Raw genomic sequence first — 20,983 nt, forward strand, 5'->3', positions numbered from 1 at the left:
ATAACCCCACGGCTCTTAAACTCAAACCCCCTGTTAATGAACGCCAACACACTATAGGCCTTCTTCACGGCTCTATCCACTTGAGTGGCAACCTTCAGAGATCTATGGATATGAACCCCAAGATCTCTCTGTTCCTCCACAGTCTTCAGAACCCTACCTTTGACCCTGTAATCCCCATTTAAATTTGTCCTACCAAAATGAATCACCTCGCATTTGTCAGGGTTAAACTCCATTTGCCATTTTTCAGCCCAGCTCTGCATCCTATCTATATCTCTTTGCAGCCTACAACAGCCCTCCACCTCATCCACTACTCCACCAATCTTGGTGTCATCAGCAAATTTACTGATCCACCCTTCAGCCCCCTCCTCCAAGTCATTTATAAAAATGACAAATAGCAGAGGACCAAGCACTGATCCCTGTGGCACTCCGCTGGTAACCGGTTTCCAGTCCGAAAATTTTCCATCCACCACCACCCTCTGCCTTCTGTTAGATAGCCAGTTACCTATCCAATCGGCCAAACTTCCCTCTATCCCACACATCTTTACTTTCTTCATAAGACGACCATGGGGGGCTTTATCAAACGCCTTACTAAAATCCATGTATATGACATCAACTGCACTACCTTCATCTACACACTTAGTTAGCGCCTCAAAAAATTCTATCAAATTTGTGAGGCAAGACTTGCCCTTCACAAATCCGTGCTGACTATCCCGGATTAAGCTGCCTCTTTCTAAATGGTCGTAAATCCTATCCCTGAGGACCTTTTCCATCAACTTACCGACCACCGAAGTAAGACTAACCGGCCTATAATTACCAGGGTCATTTCTATTCCCTTTCTTAAACAGAGGAACCACATTCGCCACTCTCCAGTCCTCTGGCATCACCCCTGTGGACAGTGAGGACGCAAAGATCAATGCCAAAGGCTCTGCTATCTCATCCCTTGCCTCCCAAAGACTCCTAGGATATATTTCATCAGGCCCAGGGGACTTATCAACTTTCAGTTTATTCAAAATTGCTAGTACATCTTCCCTCCGAGCATCTACTTCCTCCAGCCTATCAGCCTGCGACACCCTCTCTTCCTCAAAAACATGGCCCCTCTCCTTGGTGAACACCGAAGAAAAGTATTCATTCATCACCTCTCCTATCTCTTCTGACTCCATGCACAAATTCCCACTGCCGTCCTTGACCGGCCCCAACCTCACCCTGGTCATTCTTTTATTCCTCACATAAGAGTAAAAGGCCTTGGGGTTTTCCTTGATCCAACCCGCCAAGGACTTTTCATGCCCCCTCCTAGCTCTCCTAAGCCCCTTTTTCAGCTCATTTCTTGCTAACTTGTAACCCTCCATCGAGTCAACTGAACCTTGTTTTCTCAACCTTACATACGCTTCCTTCTTCCTCTTGACAAGACATTCCACCTCTTTTGTGAACCATGGTTCCCTCACTCGGCCATTTCCTCTCTGCCTGGCAGGGACATACCTATCAAGGACACGCAGTATTTGTTCCTTGAAAAAGTTCCACTTTTCATTCGTGCCTTTCCCTGACAATTTTTGTTCCCATCCTATGCTTCCTAATTCCCGCCTGATTGCATCATAATTACCTCTCCCCCAATTGTAAACTATGCCCTGCCGCATGGCCCTCTCCCTCTCTATTGCAATAACAAAAGACACCGAATTGTGGTCACTATCTCCAAAGTGCTCTCCCACAACCAAATCCAACACTTGGCCCGGTTCATTTCCCATTACCAAATCCAATGTGGCCCCACCTCTTGTTGGCTTATCCACATATTGTGTCAGGAACCCCTCCTGCACACACTGCACAAAAACTGCCCCATCTGAACTATTCGACCTATAAAGGCTCCAATCAATATTTGGAAAGTTAAAGTCCCCCATGACAACTACCCTGTGACCTCCACACCTATCCATAATCTGCTTGGCAATTTCTTGCTCCACATCTCTATTACTATTTGGGGGCCTATAGTAAACTCCTAACAACGTGACCGCTCCTTTCCTATTCCTAACCTCAGCCCATATTACCTCTGTAGGCAGATCCCCTTCGAAATGCCTTTCTGCAGCCGTTACACTCTCCTTGATTAACAGTGCCACTCCTCCACCTCTTTTACCAGCTACCCTACACTTACTGAAACATCTATACCCCGGAACTTCCAACAACTATTCCTGTCCTTGTTCTACCCGTGTCTCCGTAATGGCCACAACATCCTAGTCCCAAGTGCCAATCCACGCCCCAAGTTCATCTACCTTATTTCGGATGCTCCTTGCATTGAAGTAGACACACTTCAACCCACCTTCTTGTCTGCTGGTACCCACCTTTGACCATGATACCCTTCCCAGTACCTCATTACACTCACTGACCTCCGGACTACAACTCCTTTTCCCATCCCCCTGACAAATTAGTTTAAACCCCCCCGAAGAGCTGTCGCAAATTTCCCTCCCAGGATATTGGTGCCCCTCTGGTTCAGGTGCACCCTGCCCTGTTGGTACAGGTCCCACCTTCCCCAGAAACTGGTCCAATTATCCACATAGCTGAAACCCTCCCTCCTACACCATCCCTGCATCCATGTGTTTAACTGCACTCTCTCCCTGTTCCTCAACTCGCTATCCCGTGGCACCGGCAACATACCAGAGATGACAACCTGTTTTGTCCTGGCTCTCAGCTTCCACCCTAGTTCCCTGAACTCCTGTTTTAAATCCCCGTCCCCTCTCTTACCTATGTCTTTGGTGCCGACGTGCACCACGACTTGTGACTGTTCCCCCTCCCCCTTTAGAATCCTGAAGACATGGTCGGAGATGTCACGGACCCTGGCATCCGGGAGGCAACATACCATCCGTGAATCTCTCTTGTTGCCACAGAACCTCCTATCTATCCCTCTAACAAACGAGTCCCCAATAACTATAGCTCTACCGCTCTCCCCCTTTCCCTTCTGAGCCACAGGGACGGACTCAGCGCTGGCGGTCTGGTCACTGCGGCTTATCACTGGTAGGTCGCCCCCGTCACCTGTATCCAAAGTGGAATACTTGTTGCTAAGGGGAACGACCACAGGGGATCCCCGCACCGACTGCTTCCTCCCAGCCCCTCTCACTGTCACCCATCTATTTTCATTCCCTGGAGCAACTATATCCCTGAAGCTTGTGTCTATGGCCCTCTCTGCCTCCCTGATGACACTAAGCTCATCCAACTCCAGCTCCCTAACGCAGTCTTGGAGGAGCTGCAGATGGGTGCACCTCCCGCAGGTGTAATCAGCAGGGACACTGACGGTGTCCCTCACTTCAAACATTCTGCAGGAGGTACATTGCACTGCCTTCACTTCCATCCCCTCCATATAACTTACTGCTACAAAGAAAAAGAATTGCTCCAATGGAACACTGAACCCTTTTTCCCCTTCCTCAGAGTGCACTGGGAAAGAAGTTTAAAAAGCAGGAACACAGAGCGGCGACAGTTTAAAGAGCAGGAAATATTGTGTCAAAAATTTTATTGTGTCAAAATTCTGAAGCTCCCTTCCTAACACACAACTGTGGATGTGACTACACTAAGTGGATTGCCTCAGTTAAAAAAGGCAGTTCACCACCCCCTTTTCAAAGGCAATGGGCAATAAATGTTGACATAGTCTATAAAGCCCAGATCCTTTGAAAAGAATTAAAAAAAACATTATTTTGGTAAACACGATTCTGTTACTTTGAAGTCTGTTATATAGTTATTTACCACATTCTATATTTACAAGGTCTTGTCTCAAATCTCATAAACCTTTCTGAAAATAAAATGTTAGTGTACATGAAAAAATGTGGCATGGATATGCTTCATTTCACAAAAGAGAAAGTTATCGAAACTGCAGAAGACAGATATAGTTTTAAAACTCCAGTACACCCTTATTAACGGTTGAAAGTAGAAATTATGCAAATATAAGAAAACTGTCAGTTTCGGACCGTGATGGAATGCAGTGGACCTGCAATATTATTGAAGGAGAAAACTGAGCTCTGTATAAACCAATGCCTATTAATTTCAGAAGCACATTTTATTTTTTTAGTTTATTGTCCCAGAAGTTACATTTTTTCATTTCCCACAAAACCAATTCTTCTTCACACTTCCCAAGATGGAGTTATAAAATAGATAGTCCTGCGTGCTGTAAAAGAACAAAATGAAAATGGGGTAAAAATAAAAATATTTTCAATGACGAAGTATCGACAATGGATTTACATAGCAACTAGAAGCAGGAGTTGGCCATTTGGCCCTTCGAACCCGCTCTGCCATTCATTTTAATCATTGCTGATCATCGAATTCAATATCCTGATTTCCCCTCCTTCCATATCCGTTTAGCCCCAAGAGCCATATCTAATGTCTTAAAATCAGACAACGTTTCGGCCTCAACTACATTCGGTGGTAGTGAATTCCACACATCCACCACCCTCTGGGTGAAGAAAGTTCTCCTCACCTCAGTTCTAAAAGGTTTACCCCTTAAACTATGACCCCTAATTCTGGACTCCCCCCACCATTGGGAACATTCTTTCTGAATCTACCGTGTCTAACCCTGTTAGAATTTTATAAGTTTCTATGAGATCCCCTCTTACTCTTCTAAAGCCCAGTGAATATAATCCTGTCCGACTTGGTCTCTCTTCATATGACAGACCACCCAGCCCAGGAATCAGCCTGTTAAACCTTCACTGTATCCCCTCTGTAGCAAGAACATCCTTCCTCCGATAAGGACACCAAAACTGTACACAACGCTCTAGGTGTGGCCTCACCAATGCCCTATACAATTGCAGCAAAACATCCCTATCCCTATATTCAAACCAACATAACTTCTTACTGGCTGCTGTACCTGCCTGCTTGCTTTCAGCGACTGATGTACGAGGACTCCAAAGTCTCATTGAGTATCCATCTCTCTCAATTTACACCCATTCAAGTAATAATCTGTCTTCCTATTATTGTTACCAAATTGGATAACCTCACGTTTATCTGCCATGCAGATGCCCACACACTCAGCCTTTCCAAATCACACTGAAGCATCACTGCATCCTCCTCACAGCTCACCCACCCACCCAACTTTGTATCGAATGCAAATTTGGGGATAATACATTCAGTTCCCTCTTCCAAATCATTAATATATCATGTGAACAGTTGGGGTCCTAGCACAGATCCCCACGAAACGCAAGTATTCGCTGACTGCCAATCAGAAAAAGACCTATTCATGCCAACTCTTTGCTTCCGATCTTTCTATCCATTTCAAGACATTACCTGCACTCCCATGTTCTTTAACTTTACATAGTAGTCTGTTATGAGACCTTGTCAAAAGCCTTCTGAAAGGATTTAACATAAACTCAGTTCATTTGACAACTGTCCTACCAAATATAGTGTGCACTATTTTTCTAACTTCAATTTTGTTCAAAGTGACATGTGAAGGTGAAAGCATAAGTTTGTTACATTCTATCATGAAGACATGGAGAATGTACCAGAAGTTCTGAGAGAAATAAGCTATACTAATGCACAGAAGGAAATCAGCATCCATTGTAGGTGGATAAATCTCCAGGGCCTGATGATCTTCTTTAATTCTCCCAATGTAGACTCATTGTTGAGTCTAAAATTGTCAGAATTTAAATGCCCAATTTTAACTCTAGGTACAAGTCAGGGATGAAAGGTTTGACTGGGTGGATTTCAGCTCCTGGACCTTGTTTCAATACCTGGCTCAGACTTTCTTTCAAACTTGCATTCATTATGTTACTGCTGGCAGGTGGCTCAAAATTAGTGGGGATCGTTGTGTGTGGGAAGGGTGGATGAGGTTCAGGCCACTGCCAGCAATGTGAACAAGAATTTGGCAGTGGGGGAGGGAAGGCTGGTGGGCGATAGCCTTGGGTTGGGTTAGGTTAAGGTTTCCTGTTCCAGATTCATTTGAAAAATTGCAGCTGTTCTTTGCATACATGGCAAACTCACTTGGACGTCTAGTGACTTCGAGTTTTGTTCATTGCTCTCAATTGCTAGAGTCCCGGGCAGTTACAGGCGAAGGGGCCAAGGGCATTTTGTGGTCTTTCCTATGTTTAATACATGCAAAGTTACAATGTAGGTTAAACTTGATGTATATGACCTGAATGGTTCTCCTCTTTGTTCCAAGCTGCTAGTGTGGGATGGAACTTCTGCTCCATATGCAAGATTGAGGATTATATAATGTTTATAGCAATAAAATGGTAAACCATCCCACCTGTGCTTATGGTTTTTTCAATGTGAACCATTTAGTTTAATCCCATAATCCTACTCACTTTCCTCATCAGCAACAACCATTGAATTCCCTTTCCAAACAAATTACTGCATTGATCCTTATGTTATAATTCAGGTCAGAAACACCAACGTGTTGTATGAAGTCTGCCTGGATCATAAAGTTTTCAATTTGAATTTGGCTAGGGTGAGCATGAGATGCTTTACTTCAGGTATGATCCAACTGACCCACTAGGGAGCTTTTATCAAACAAAGTTTATTTAAGAATATTGTCAATATGTATGGAAAGAAAATTAGCAATCACTTTTACCAATTACAAACAAGAAACTTATACAGCCATGATATTGTATGACCCTTAATAAATATATGCAATGTTCCAATCAAACGAACTTCCCCATAAACGTAACCCTTCCCATAGATTTAACACAGCAAATACAAATGCTCACGTGATGCTGAAACTTAGTCCTTTGGTTGAATCCTGCAGTTCTTGATGTACACGCAGACAAGCTTGAAGTCAGAACAGCTTCCCAAAACACCGGGGGGGGGGAGAGAGAGAGAGAGAGAAAGAGAGAGGCTCTAGGCAAGCCAATTACCAACAGCAGATTTTTCACTCCAGGAAGGCAAGAAGCCTTGCTTCCAGCTAGTCAGCAGAATTTCCAATACCAGGGAGAGAGACAAAGAGAAGCATTGCTTTTCAGTCTGAAGTCCATCCCCTTCTTAACTAAAACCGCAGCCAGCAGCCAAACAGAGAATTAAACTTTGAATAAAAAAAACATCCAAGACATATGATCTGCCAACCAGTCAACCTCCTAACAATGCAAGGTCATAAAACAAATCCCAGAAAGTACCTGAGGCCCAGAGTAAAAATAAACAAAACCCCATTTAAACCAATGAATCAGCAAAAAAACAACTTCTAGCAGACAGCCTGGCAACAGCTGCTTCGAGCTGCAGAGAACATGATTTTTTAAAAAATTCTTCAAGGTACATTAGCGTCACACTATTAGTGAATCAGTGGTTAAAAACGAGGATTGGTTGCAAAGTCAGGGAGAGGGCACATCTGTATTGTCCTTTCAAAATCGTAGGTGACTAATATTTTTTGCGAAAGCTGTCCACAAGACCTGGATTAAATAGTTGCCGATAAGCAAGACTGGTATGCAGCATTGGACTTAAATGTTTATATCATCAAAGTGGCTAACACATTGTAAGCAGCTTTGTCTTTGTCCTTCCACAATTCTGAAGGCAGATATCTGTTTAGTTGACAGATGGCATGGACAGATTCCATGGCATGGAATACAGCTGCTGGTACATAAAAGACTTCAATTCTGCCGCAATTGGATGCTGCAAAGCAAGTCAATGACATAGAAGTTCATACCTTTGTTAAAAGCAACATTTAGTGGGGAAGGGTGCAAATCCATGGTGTGGTCAGGAGAATGGTGACATGCTTTATAATGTGTTGAAATTTCCTGAACTCTGCCATTCTGGGAGAGTCCAAACTCTGCTTGTCCATTGTCTGATGGCCATAAATGTCTCTCAGGTGAAATGAACGGTGATCTCTTTGGGGTGAAGGTGACTGCAAGACAATGTGGCCGATAAAGGGTGGAAGTTTGCAATCAAGTCAAGCCGGTTGGTGGCCTGTAGCATATATCTGGTAGTGTAATAGTAGCTCTATTGTTTCTTAGCTCTAACCAATTAGATGCTGTCCATGAACCCTCTAGGATGTCCCCTCTCTCCAGCACTACAATAATCTCTTTAATCAATGCTGCCACCACTCTTCCTTTCTTACTGTCCCTTTCTTTCCTGAACACCTTGTATCCAATTGTTGCTACATTTTGTATAATTCTGTCCTAATGATTTTTATGATGTGGAGATGCTGGCGTTGGATTGGGGTAAACACAGTAAGAGTTTTAACAACACCAGGTCAAAGTCCAACAGGTTTATTTGGTAGCAAATGCCATTAGCTTTCGGAGCGCTGCTCCTTCGTCCATCTGACGAAGGAGCAGCGCTCCGAAAGCTAATGGCATTTGCTACCAAATAAACCTGTTGGACCTTAACCTGCTAATGATTTTTGCCAATCCTTGTAAAACAAAAATTATTAGAAAGCTTGTTTGTGGACGATATAATTAAGTGGTAATCTATTTATTTGCATTTGTTATTCCCATTTGTTCCTGCTCTGCACCATGCTGTCTCAGATTTAACACTAACTTAAGATCAGTTTGTACAGGAAGAGGAGAATCACTTTGAGTCGTCTTGGTTTTGAAGCTTGTTTTTAGCAAGGCATTAGGGAAAGAAATCTCCCTGTAACTGACAACTCCCTGTAGGCAGCTGCAGATCATTATCTGCCCAGTTTTGGCTGTTAACTGAACCTAAAAGAAATAAATGAAAGTGCTTTTTAAAAAACTTTTACTTTGGGACTTTTGTGTTGGATTATATGTGTTGTGTGTGTGTGTGTGTGTGTTTATTTATATTTTTTCAAAATTGGAGAAATCCAATATTCAGTATCTTTTTAAAATTTTTAACTTTTTTATAAGTTTGCAGCAGGAGCTTTGGAACATACTGCGTCTGAGGTCAGAGATACAGCTGCACGGATTGTCCTTGACATGTATCGACAGCACAGGGGTGCTATTTTGCACCACCTTCCACCCGATGATGCAAATACACGCAGGAATGTGCTATACAAAACACTCTTTGACGGGTTTGCGAAAATAGATGGGAGGCCTACAGAAGCTGAGCAGCGAGTAAGTTTTACTGTGGCGGTGCTATACTTCCTTGCACGGGTGTTTTATTTGTCCACTCCCAAACTATTTAGAGAAATAGTATCCGTTACACAGGAAATATCTAACTTTCAAGGAAGCTAACTTTTATGGGTAATTTCTCAAAACAAACCAGATTTCATGTGATTGTTTGCATTTTATTTTTGTCATTTAGCTGTTGAATTGAAAAGAAATTCCCCAAAGGCTTCAGTGAAGTAAATTTTACTTAAATGTAGCAGCAAAGTGAACTCTGAAACTCAAAGGAAATGTTTGCAATTTATTAGAAGCAAGTCATAAATAGTACAAATGGAGTGACAGTGTTAATTTTAAATGCTTCATTTTGGTAAAAAGAAGCAAAAGTGATGTTGCATTGAAGTGTTTTTTAAAAAAATAGGCTGTTCAAAGCTGTGCGAGAAATTAACCCACACATGCACAAAGAATACGCTTTTCACAAATTAATTATTCGGCTGCATGTTTCTACCAGGCTCACAAAAAGGCAGCTGCAGAAGAGGCAGAGAGGCGGAAGAAAGAGGAAATAAGGTCCCTACAGGAACAACTGGCGGCACTGAGAGAAATACAAGCAGAGGTCCAGGCTGAAAAGGTGTATAAACCTGACTTAACAAGGTGCAATATGCAATAGCACAATAGTGAAAGAAAATAATTGTAAGCAACCTCTTCGTTATTCTCAAATACAACTGCACTTATCTCCAAAATGAGCCAGAATGGTTGACGAGGGAAGGGCCGTGGATGTCGTCTATATGGACTTTAGTAAAGCGTTTGACAAAGTCCCTCATGGTAGGCTGGTGAAAAAGGTTGGACCTCATGGGATAAGGGGGGAAGTGGCTAGATGGGTGGAGAACTGGCTTGGTCACAGAAGACAGAGGGTGGTAGTGGAAGGGTCTTTTTCCGGCTGGAGGCCGGTGACTAGTGGTGTTCCGCAGGGCTCTGTATTGGGACCTCTGCTGTTTGTGATTTATATAAATGATCTGGAAGAAGGTGTAACTGGGGTGATCAGTAAGTTTGCGGACGACACAAAATTGGCAGGACTTGCAGTTAGTGAGGAGCATTGTCAGAAGCTACAGAAGGCTATAGATAGGCTGGAAATTTGGGCAAAGAAATGGCAGATGGAGTTCAATCCTGATAAATGCGAAGTGATGCATTTTGGTAGAAATAATGTAGGGAGGAGCTATACGATAAATGGCAGAACCATAAAGGGTGTAGATACGCAGAGGGACCTGGGTGTGCAAGTCCACAGATCCTTGAAGGTGACGTCACAGTTGGAGAAGGTGGTGAAGAAGGCATATGGCATGCTTGCCTTTATAGGACGGGGCATAGAGTATAAAAGTTGGGGTCTGATGTTGCAGATGTATGGAATGTTGGTTCGGCCACATCTGGAATACTGCGTCCAGTTCTGGTCGCCACACTACCAGAAGGACGTGGAGGCTTTGGAGAGAGTACAGAGGAGGTTTACCAGGATGTTGCCTGGTATGGAGGGGCTTAGTTATGAGGAGAGATTGGGTAGGGGGGGTTGTTGTTCTGCCTGTTGTTCTCCCTAGAAAGACGGAGGATGAGGGGACACTTAATAGAGGTGTATAAAACTATGAAAGGCATAGATTGGGTGAACGGTGGGAAGCTTTTCCCCAGGTCGGTGATGACGTTCACGAGAGGTCATAGGTTCAGTGGGGGGGGGGAGGTTTAACACAGATATCAGAAGGACATATTTTACACAGAGGGTGGTGGGGGCCTGGAATGCGCTGCCAGGCAAGGTGGTGGAGGCGGACACACTGGGAACGTTTAAGACTTATCTAGATAGCCATATGAACGGAGTGGGAATGGAGGGATACAAAAGAATGGTCTAGTTTGGACCAGGGTGCGGCGCGGGCTTGGAGGGCCGAAGGGCCTGTTCCTGTGCTGTTTTGTTCTTTGTTCTTTGAGCCTGCAAGCAGGAGACCACTCATATCAAACCAAGTTCACAAATTTGCAGAGTTATGAGGGGGGGAAATAGATGAGTGGGCCTAATTGCATTGTTGAAAATGTCTGCACAGCCATCATGTTCTGAATGGCCACTTGCTGCGCTGCAAGTCTCAATGATTTTATTCTGATGTCACAAATGCCCAATGTAACAATGTTTAAATCCAGAGATAACATCTGAAAAGTAAAATGGAGAATGATCTTCCTTTTGATATGTGCTTCAGATGCTGTGCAGTTTATTAATCTATTATAAAACCTTTACTCGTCATAGAAACAGGAGTAGGTCATTGAGGTTCTCAAGCCTGTTTCATCATTTGGTTAGATTGTGACTCCATTAATCCACCTTGATTCAAGTAATCTTTAATATTGGTAAATGAAAACCTGTCCATCTCTGTTTTAATATTTTCAAATGATCTGGCTTCGACTTCCTCCAAATCCTACCTATCTGACTGAAGGAATCCCATCATTAAGGCATCCTTCCATGGAGCTGCAGTTTCAGCACTGGCCTCCACCAGTGTGGTTGCTGTTGTGCTGCAAGCCGTCAGATTGCACTGACAATTCTTGGTCCTTAATTAGATGGCAGTCCTGATGACAGTCTCTTAATTTGCTGCCTCCAGCGATATGCTGACCCAGGGTAATTGTGACCAAAAATAATTCAACTCTATATCTCTCTCAGTTCCTGGGAACTTCACTTTCTTTTGACTTTGTATAAGCACTCTAGTTTTATAGTATATTTCACTTCTTTAGTTGATCGGGTTACTTAATCATATATGTAGAACCTGCTTTGGGGAGGTATTGAACTAAATACTACTTTGAACACCTCCCTCTGATACCAGTTAGCAGTTCAGCCCAGTCTGATGTGGTCAATCTCTGCCCTATCCCTTCAAAGTCAGCCTTGCCTAAACATATTAGCTTGCGATTTTGCCTCCTTCTTTTCAAACTTAATATTGAATTCATCTTTGGCAAATGTTTCTTATTGTGGGACTGGGGAGAAATTAGTAAATATGCGCAAGTCAGCAATTACCTGTAATTTCCTGATGTAACTGATATGATTGATACCTTTGTATTGATTTGCAAGTTTACATAAAAATGCAGCATAAGCAGAATTAAATTTCATGAGCAGAAGGAGAGATGAGCAAATTTTCACACCATCTAAGCATCTATTCCCATAGGGACTTGACAGACCATGGGAAGCTTTTAATGTTCCAACTGTAAAAGTGAATTGATATTTGGTATTGATAAGCAAATATAGATAAAAAGTTGACAACGTTTTTTTTGAATGACAAGGTTGGGACTTGGTGACAGAGGGAAGGAAAAGAAAAGTGGATAAAATCATATTCTCATTATTTAAAATTAACACCAGATAATTATCCTTTATAGATCCTTTAGCTAGCAGATCATCACCTGCAGTGACTTTGTCAGCCATAGTTTCCTCACAGTGCATCTGTCCAGCCAGTCATCGATTTCACTAGGGATCATGGAGTCGTCAAGTAGCAGAAATCATACTTTTGGAAAGTTTTGCAGAATGGCCTTGAGTGAAAAATTATCCTTGACTTCCTTTCCTCTTCAAGAGATGGTGCTGCTCACATTGCCATTTGAGCCCACCTGAGCACCATCTCCCTCCTTTATTTGAATATCTCTCAGTTCTGCAGGGCATCCACTGGATTTATTTTGCCTTTCCCCACCCCAAATTGATGAGGTGCCTGTCAGCACTGTGGAGTTGATTTTTGTTTCGGACACAATTTGTGAAAACAGTTGGGTAGGTGCTCATTTAACCCAGCTGACAATACTGGCAGAAAGCACGAGCAGTTTTGTTGGTGAGACTTCATTAAACTGTAAGTGACAAGTATTTTAAGACCTGACCGCTATTGAGCGTCTCCTCTGCAGAGCCGAGTCAGAAATATTTAGTAAAAGGAGGGGCAGATGATTGGGGGAAAGGGAGTGTAGTGCTCTAAAATACTTGCATTGAAACAACCTGCTTGCAGTGTTTTTTGGACTCGATCCAGCAGTTCCTTTAATGGCTGTTGGTTGGACCACTCTACGTTGTAAAGCCCCTACAGGCATCCCACTTGAGATGAGTTAATATGGAAAATGAACCAGTATCTTTCTAGGCTCTATGCCTTCATTAGGCACTGACTGTCTTGGCAGCTACAACCAGGCGTTCTACAAAGTAGAACGTTAATTGGTTAAGATAATGGTAAGCCTATCCTTGGAATGATTTAGTAGGCCAGTCTACTAATTCTCTGTGTCAGTTGAGCTGTTTAACCAGTATATCTTTTTTTTCTCCTTTGATACTTTCTTTTCAAGTGTTGTCGCTAACAAAGGGGAACTTGTGTATAATTTAATGTGGGCTGAGCAAATCTTTCTAAAGCAGTCAGTTACTGATTACCAATGAGACCACATCCTCCTGGTGTTGGTTATGATGTCATTGGAATAGGAGTGTAATTTCCTGTGAGAAAATACCTCTCTGGACAGACAGGTATTGCACACAGGAAAACTGTCATTCTGTGCATTGCTAGAACTTCTGGTCTTAGAATATTTGTTAGTGGGTAAAGAGCAGCACGTTATCCCTACATGAACTATGTGAAATATACAAGTAGGATACTGGGTTTATCTTAAAAGTAATTTTTTCGGACTGAGTAATGTTGGGATTAAGGAATCTCCTGGCTACAACTTGTAAACATCTGGTTTCTCATTTCTGATGTGGAGGTGCCGGCGTTGGACTGGGGTGAACACAGTAAGAAGTCTCACAACACCAGGTTAAAGTCCAACAGGTTTATTTGGTAGCAAATACCATAAGCTTTCGGAGCGCTGCTCCTTCGTCAGATGGAGTGGAATTTCCACTCCATCTGACGAAGGAGCAGCGCTCCGAAAGCTTATGGTATTTGCTACCAAATAAACCTGTTGGACTTTAACCTGGTTTTGTGAGACTTCTTACTGTTCTCATTTCTGAACCAGCTGTTGAGTTACAAGTAAACTCAGTTGCTGCTTGAAAAATAAATACATTGAATATTTTTTTTAAAAAAGACTTCATAAAGAATTGACGACTTTATTTTTTTACTCTTTCCAGCTTCCTGGAAAGTATCCACATCCTGAGCCAGCCAATACACTACCTTTCCCTTACTTATTAAACCCAACAATTTATTTCCTCCTTCAGACTTCAACCCTATCTATTCCTTGGACCTAAACTACAGTTAAGATCACTATTCCACAGCCCAAACTTTGTGCATTATCCAGCTTTCTTTCTCCCTTGTATTTGATTTTCTATTTCTAGAATATTACATGAGGTAATGTTTGGGTGAACCATTCTTCGGTACCAACTTCATGTTTGCAAGGCGCTCAATTTAACTATTTCCTTTTACTTGTCTTTTTGCTGCTAAATACTAATTCCATCTTGCTGTAAGTGACAGTTAACCACCATGACAACGAAGGAAATACTCAAATAACCCAACTAGGTATAGATTCACAAATTTGAGTTCTTCCTTGCATAAATGAGTTGCAGTCTCGTGCATTTATGTATGAAATGCAACCTCTCAAGGAATGTAAATTCTGTTATGATTTGATAAACAATTTTCTTGACTCTTTTTGACTTGCTGTGAATTGGTCAGGATTTTTTTCTGCATCTGTGAAGAAAGAACAACACTGCATTAATTGTAAAATGTAATGCTATACTTCATTTGGGCGGCACGGTAGCACAGTGGTTAGCACTGCTGCCTCACAGCTCCAGAGACCCAGGTTCAATTCCAGCCTTGGGTGACTGTCTATGTGGAGTTTGCACCTTTTCCCCGTGCCTGCGTGAGTTTCCTCTGGGAGCGCCAGTTTCCTCCTATAGTCCAAAGATGTGCCAGTTAGGTGGATTGAACGTGCTAAATTGTCCCGCAGTGCCTTAAGATGTGTAGGTTAGATGGATTAGTGGGATAAATAAGTGGGGTTACAGGGATAAGGCCTAGGTGGGACGCTCTGTTGGAGAGTTGGTGCAGACTCAATGGGCTGAATGGTGTCTTTCTGCACTGTAGGGATTCTATGAAACTTTGTTAATGTGGTTATGGAATTGTTAGGTACACATTACTTGGAGACAAGTTACAATCAATTTTACCTTCATCTTGCACCTGAAACGAGAAGCATCTTAGTCATCATTCTTCAGCACATTGCCTTCTTTTGTCTGGAAATGAGAGAGATAACGTTTTTAAATGCCAGTGGCACCCATCCCTCTTCAGCAGGCAGAAATTTGGTGAGAAGCAACAGCAAGTTGAGAGAATTAAACAACATCAAGGCAGGTGGTGCATTCTGTGTGGTCGTTTTAGGACATCGACTTTACATTTACGTTTAGCAGTTCATTGCTATATGTTAGGTAATCTCATTAATTTTTTTCAATAATTATGCATGATAGATTCTAATGGTTTAAATTATTTTGTTTCTTAGGGAAAAGATGCTGAAAACAGTAAGGTTTCTAAAACAGGTTTGTGTGAATTTATTTCCTATTTTATAATGAAATGGTTAAGCAATACATGAATTGTTATTTCTCAGTATCAACCTATAGAATATTGATTGGCTTTCATTTACAGGTCAGTAATGAACTTAGGAGCTAGAGTAGAAATCTCACCTCTGGTCCCAAAAATAGTAAAAAAATGTTGCGTTTGCAGGTCCTTGAAATTAACCCAAGGTGAGTCTATTGGACTCGGCAAGCCTCCTACTACTTTGGTCTTTATTTTTTGCAATTGGTGGAGAATAGACACTAGAATTCTCTGTGTAAACATATACATTGTTGAGATTCCAATTTTGTCCCCGTGCTTGATTACATAGGGGCAGGGGTCGACTTTTCAGCCCCTCAAGTCTGTTCTATCATTCAGTTAGATCATGGCTAATCTGTGCGATGATCTCCATTTGTTAGCTTTTGATCAAAATGCTACCTTTGCCTAACAAAAACCCATTGATCTCTGTCTTAAAAAATTCAGTTGACCCAACTCCCACAGGCTTTTGCAGGAGGGGGTTGCACACTTACAAGACTCTGTGTGGAAAATGTGCTTCCTGATCTCTCAACATTGTGGCTATCTTATTCTGATTCCTCCACCAGGGGAAATAGTTTCTCTGTTTTTCCCCTAACAAATGCCATTATCAGTTTAGCCACTTTGAGATCGCTCCTCATTAGTCAAGGTCATGCCGCCTGTCCTCCTAATTTAACCCTCACCTGAACAGAGAACTAACCGTGAGCTGTCTGATTACATCAGCAATGCTAATTTTGGGATTGCTCAGAAGTATTTTAGGTTTCCTTTGCAAACATTAAGTGGAGACTTTTTGTTTTTTATGTGAACGGTGTTAAATGGAGAAACAGTTCGCAAAGCATTGAGAGTCTACTTTCTCAATATTTCTTTAATGATCACAGCTACTGCCATGAAATAAGCCTTCAAGTTAAAGTTGGTGTTGTGTTGAAGCCAAGTGCTATGTATGCAATAAATTAAATTAGTCAGCGGTTACACAAGTTAGAAATTGTTTTAATTATGATACATTATATAATTACTTGGCAGGATGAGTTTAACTATAATTTCAACTGAGTTATAAAATTTGGCTTTTCAGTATGGTGCTGGAAAGTATTAAGAGGGGAAAAACAAACAAATAGTGACATTTCCCTTTAACCTCCCTCTTTGGTTGCTGAATGAAAATCACAAACATTATATTTCCCTCCTTATTCTTTCCAAGCTTCCCTAATAGTCAAGTTCAAAAAAGTGCAAAAATATCACCATCTAAATTTACTTGTTATTTCAACAGCTAAAGAATTAATATTAAGATAACATGAACATTGGTTGCTAGAATTCATTGGCAGCTCCAAATCAATCTGAAAATATGCCAATATATGAGAATATTTTATTTTTACACAGACCTTGAAAACCCAGCTATCACAGGCAAGATGGCTGCTACATTTTAAGATATTTGAACTAAAATTGAGTGAATTGCTTAAACTTCTCCTTTTACCTAAATTGTTCCAGTTTGTATTGCTTTCAGAGTTATATCCAGTACTACCAAATAGCATGACTTATTTTGAAGATTTTCCCCCCATAAAAATTTAACTTTTTGTTGAGGTATGCAGACACTCTTTGGAATCTTACCCACATTTTCCCCTTGGCTGAGAGTCCCTGCAGATGAATTCAATGCAGAAGTTTTCATAGACAAGCCCAGTCTTCACCTAATGTTTGGCCATCTGTTTCCAGTCAAATTCTCCACATTAATTTCATGCATTACTATTCTTTTTTGCGAGGTATTTAGATTAATGCTTTATTCTTTGTTTGTTCCTGGGTTGTGGGCAATGATACCAAGGCCACATTTGTTATCCATTTCTAGTTGGCTGAGAAAGTGGTAGTGAATGATTGTTATGACTTAGTGGGTCACTGTGATTCTTCAGGACGAACCAAGAGTCAAACTCGAGTAGTGGACTGGAATGTATGTCGGCCAGACCATGTAGGTATTGCTGGTTCAGGTCCCTAAAGAACACTAATGATCTAGTTTTACCTTTAGGCAATCTTTTTTTTATTATTTTGCTGGTGAAGATGTTGTATCTTCCCCTTGTGACTATTTTTGAGTTGCGTTTGTCTCTACTCCTCCAAGGCTAGTTTACTGTTTAATTACAACTGTTTTGCATTAGAACCTGATGATCTGTTTATCTTGCAGAATTGCCTCTGATACTTTACTTACTCTGAAGAAACATTCCTCATTTGCCAGTGTAGACATGATGGGCTGAATGGCCCCTTTCTGCACTATAACCTTTCAGTTAGTAACATAGGAATTAGGAGTGAGAGTAGGCAATTCAGCCCTTTGAGCCCGCTCCGCCATTCTATATGATCATGGCTGATCTCCATCTCATCCTAACTTCACTTCCCTGCCTTTTCCCCATAGTTCTTTATCCCGCTTTTGATCAAATATTAATCTATCTTTCTTTTATCCATTGATTGATTCTGCATCCACTGCACTCTGCTCAAAGATCTAATCACATGAAACACAGGGTCCCTCTTTGCCTGTGCACACTGGGCCATTTAGTCTATATTACCTCTGTCTATCCCTTCTGGAAAAATGAAGCATCTCTCACACTTTTGTATTGAATTTCATTTGCGACTTGTCTGCCTGTTCTGCTCGATACCTTATGTCATGTTCCACTTGACTGGTAACATCCTGCAAGTTTGTAATCATTGGCAGATTTTTAAATTTTAGTCTATATGTTAATATCAAGTGATTCATGGGTATCAAAAAAGTAGTGGGTCCAATATAGACCATGGGGAACCTGCTGTCCACCATCTTCCAGTCTGAAAAATAACCATTCACTGTTTCCAGTCCTTAAATCATATTTTTAATCGAAACTGACTCGGACTCCTCCTATTCCATGAGCCTCAACTTTGGTAACCAGCCTTTAATGTGGGACTTCAGCAAATACTTTCTTAAAATCTATGTTAAAATGTCACTTTCATTCCCTTTGTCTATCTTTGCCAATAGTTCATTAAAGGATTCAGTTAGATTAGTCATCTGCTGTTTACAATTCCAAGCTGATTCTACTTAATTAACTTGAACCTCTTCAAGTGCTTGTTAATTATTTGCTTCATTATTGTTTCTAAAACCATATCCAGCATTGATGTTAAACCTGCTGGCCTGTAGATAGTGGTTACACCCTTCCTTGAACAAGGGTGTCACATTTGCCACTTTCTAAACCTCTGGCACCTTCCCTGTGTGTGCTCTGTTTCATTTTTTGCTAAATCCACTCTTGAATATAAATGGGGGATATTTGGCATCTGGGACCAGCACATTGCAGCATCACATTTCTTGGATATGGTTCAGTAATATAAACTGGGAATTAAATTACGGAGAACTGTTACATTGGCAATGATTAGCTGACTTGTAACAAACTGTTACTTGTTAAGGAGAAATTTTATTAGTGCAGGGTAAAGCCTGAGTATTAAAATGTCTACACAACGTCCATAAAATGGCACCCTGCCTGACCTAAGTCGAGTCAGAATGCCTCCAGTCCATCAAATCTATATTTTGAGCTATGTAATTTATTTTATATAAATTATTATTGGTTTTCTGCATTTCATTGGAAAATTGTTTTATAAACTACTCAAAGTAGTTGCTTCTATCCTCTCCAATCCTCTGCTCTCTTGTACTTGCCACTGCACAACCCAGTTTAATTTATGAGTATAGAAGAATTCTAAACTTTTTGGATTGAGAATCACCGGTGACCGAGTGAATAAGTATGAGTTAGTTTACTTTTGACCCATGCAGAGGAGCAAGATCCACGATGTGATCTGTACTCTGTTTAGTGAATAGTTTACACTTTGCGACTACCCATTGACCACTGTAACGTCTGTGGGTCTTAGGCAAAGATGGGATCACTTGTAGTCATGGTGTCTCCACTCATTAGAAGCTAGCCACTTGAATAAGGCATGCGATGGCTGCCAATTATCCTGGAATTGATGAGCATGTGTCAGTCCTTTCAAGTGTGGAGCAGAAGTTGATCAGGAAAGGAACACATTAAATTGATAGCTTAAACCATCTCAGCTTTATACTTCAACGTAGTTTTAATGCTGCTTTTCAAGAGCTGTTGAAAGAATGTGTCATAGTGAAAAATGTGTTTGAGAATTTGGTCTTTTCTTCGGAAGAAGTAATGCAGATCACATTAAGCATAGAAATGAGGCTTCAGATTTTCAGCATAAATAGTATTTTGTTTTTATGTTACAGAAATGAGACTAGTACACAAATTGGGAAAGAATACATACAGACACATTGTCAGTAGTTGCTCTCGGGCTTTTGGGAATCAGGTTGTGTTTGTACATTCAAGTTAGTATAAGTTGAATCTATAATTCATGTTCAACAAAGTACAATGATGAATAATTAACTTAGCAAATATGCATAGGCTGTACAGGATCAATGGTTTGTCAAACCCAATAAATGTTCCCAACGTGATGCATACAATGGGCAAAGAATTTCTATGACTAGCATTTGGATTTTTTCTGAAGAGAAAAAAAAATTCTGAAGAACAGATAGAGCTGGGCTTATGAAATAACTTCCCATACAACCAAGAATTTCTACATGATTTCCAATTCATTCAAATAGAAGTTTGTTACAGAAATGTACAAGCAATCCAAATTTTAAATGCAGAGCATAGACTTCGCAGTATGCTTTTCCGTACTTTGTGTTTTCTTCCTACAGTAAACTTAATAGAATATTTGACATGTTCATACCTTAAGTTATAACAAATACATGTCCAACTGCACTTTCGACCTAGCTCCTTGACTTCCTGTCTCTATGACAAGCTTTCATTTTTAATTAAAAGCTCCAGTGGTTGCATTGTGACAAGAGACTTTGAATTACAGGAATATTGACCGTAGTTGTATCAATAAGATTCAAAGTCACCATCTTGGGAGGAAGGAAAGTAGAGAGGCACTTTACTCTGAATTCCTCTTGCACCCGTCAGATGCCAATTCCAGATCACCATTAGTGGATGTTTGGAACCAAATCTTTGTCAAATATGGCATATTCTGAAGAGATAATGTATTAAAAAGCAAGGAATTATCTTTTGAAGTTTTTTAAAATTAGTACTTGCTGGTTTCTTAACAGAGTACTGTTCCATGCATGTCCTCCGTTGACTCAACCAAGTGGTTATTCTTTAAATGTGAACATAAATTAATGTAGAATTCCATTATATCAGAAATAAAAATCTCATAACCCTGTGTAAAGATTTCCTCAGTGTAGGTGCTTTGGGTCAGCTGCACAACTACCTCTGCCTTAGTTCCCCTCCCAATTTCTGATCCAATACTGTCACAATTCACGTAAGTTATTAGAGGGCTGCAGGCATCAAAAGAAACCTATTTTCAGCATGTGACCAAACTCGGGTGGAGGAAATAGTTAGTACTTTATTCAGTTAAAGTAGCGTTTCAGTAATTTATTTTACTTCAGATGATTTCTACGATTTGTCTTATTTATGATGTAATATTGAGAAGTGAAAAGGAACTTGGTGAAATTACAGTCACTAGGGATGTGGTCCTGAGCAAGCTAGTAGGCTG

At 41.0% G+C, this 20,983-nt stretch overlaps 1 protein-coding gene across 3 annotated transcripts in view; it reads left to right on the forward strand.

Annotated features, from left to right (window-relative positions):
* Positions 1-20,983, forward strand: part of cep104 (centrosomal protein 104) — a 237,202-nt gene that overhangs the window by 121,465 nt on the left and 94,754 nt on the right. For 2 of the 3 annotated variants that reach the window (XR_013500551.1, XM_078239162.1), the window contains exons 15-17: positions 8,748-8,954; positions 9,454-9,570; positions 15,363-15,399. Coding sequence is in view for 2 of the 3 variants with exons in the window: in XM_078239162.1 (XP_078095288.1) it covers positions 8,748-8,954; positions 9,454-9,570; positions 15,363-15,399 (361 nt within the window). In the remaining variant the exon portion in view is untranslated. The remainder of the gene's footprint in view (positions 1-8,747; positions 8,955-9,453; positions 9,571-15,362; positions 15,400-20,983) is intronic. The other variant, XM_078239163.1, reaches the window with a different exon arrangement.

The sequence above is a fragment of the Mustelus asterias genome, chromosome 22 (assembly GCF_964213995.1).
Source record: "Mustelus asterias chromosome 22, sMusAst1.hap1.1, whole genome shotgun sequence".
NCBI classification, from domain to species: Eukaryota; Metazoa; Chordata; class Chondrichthyes; order Carcharhiniformes; family Triakidae; genus Mustelus; species Mustelus asterias.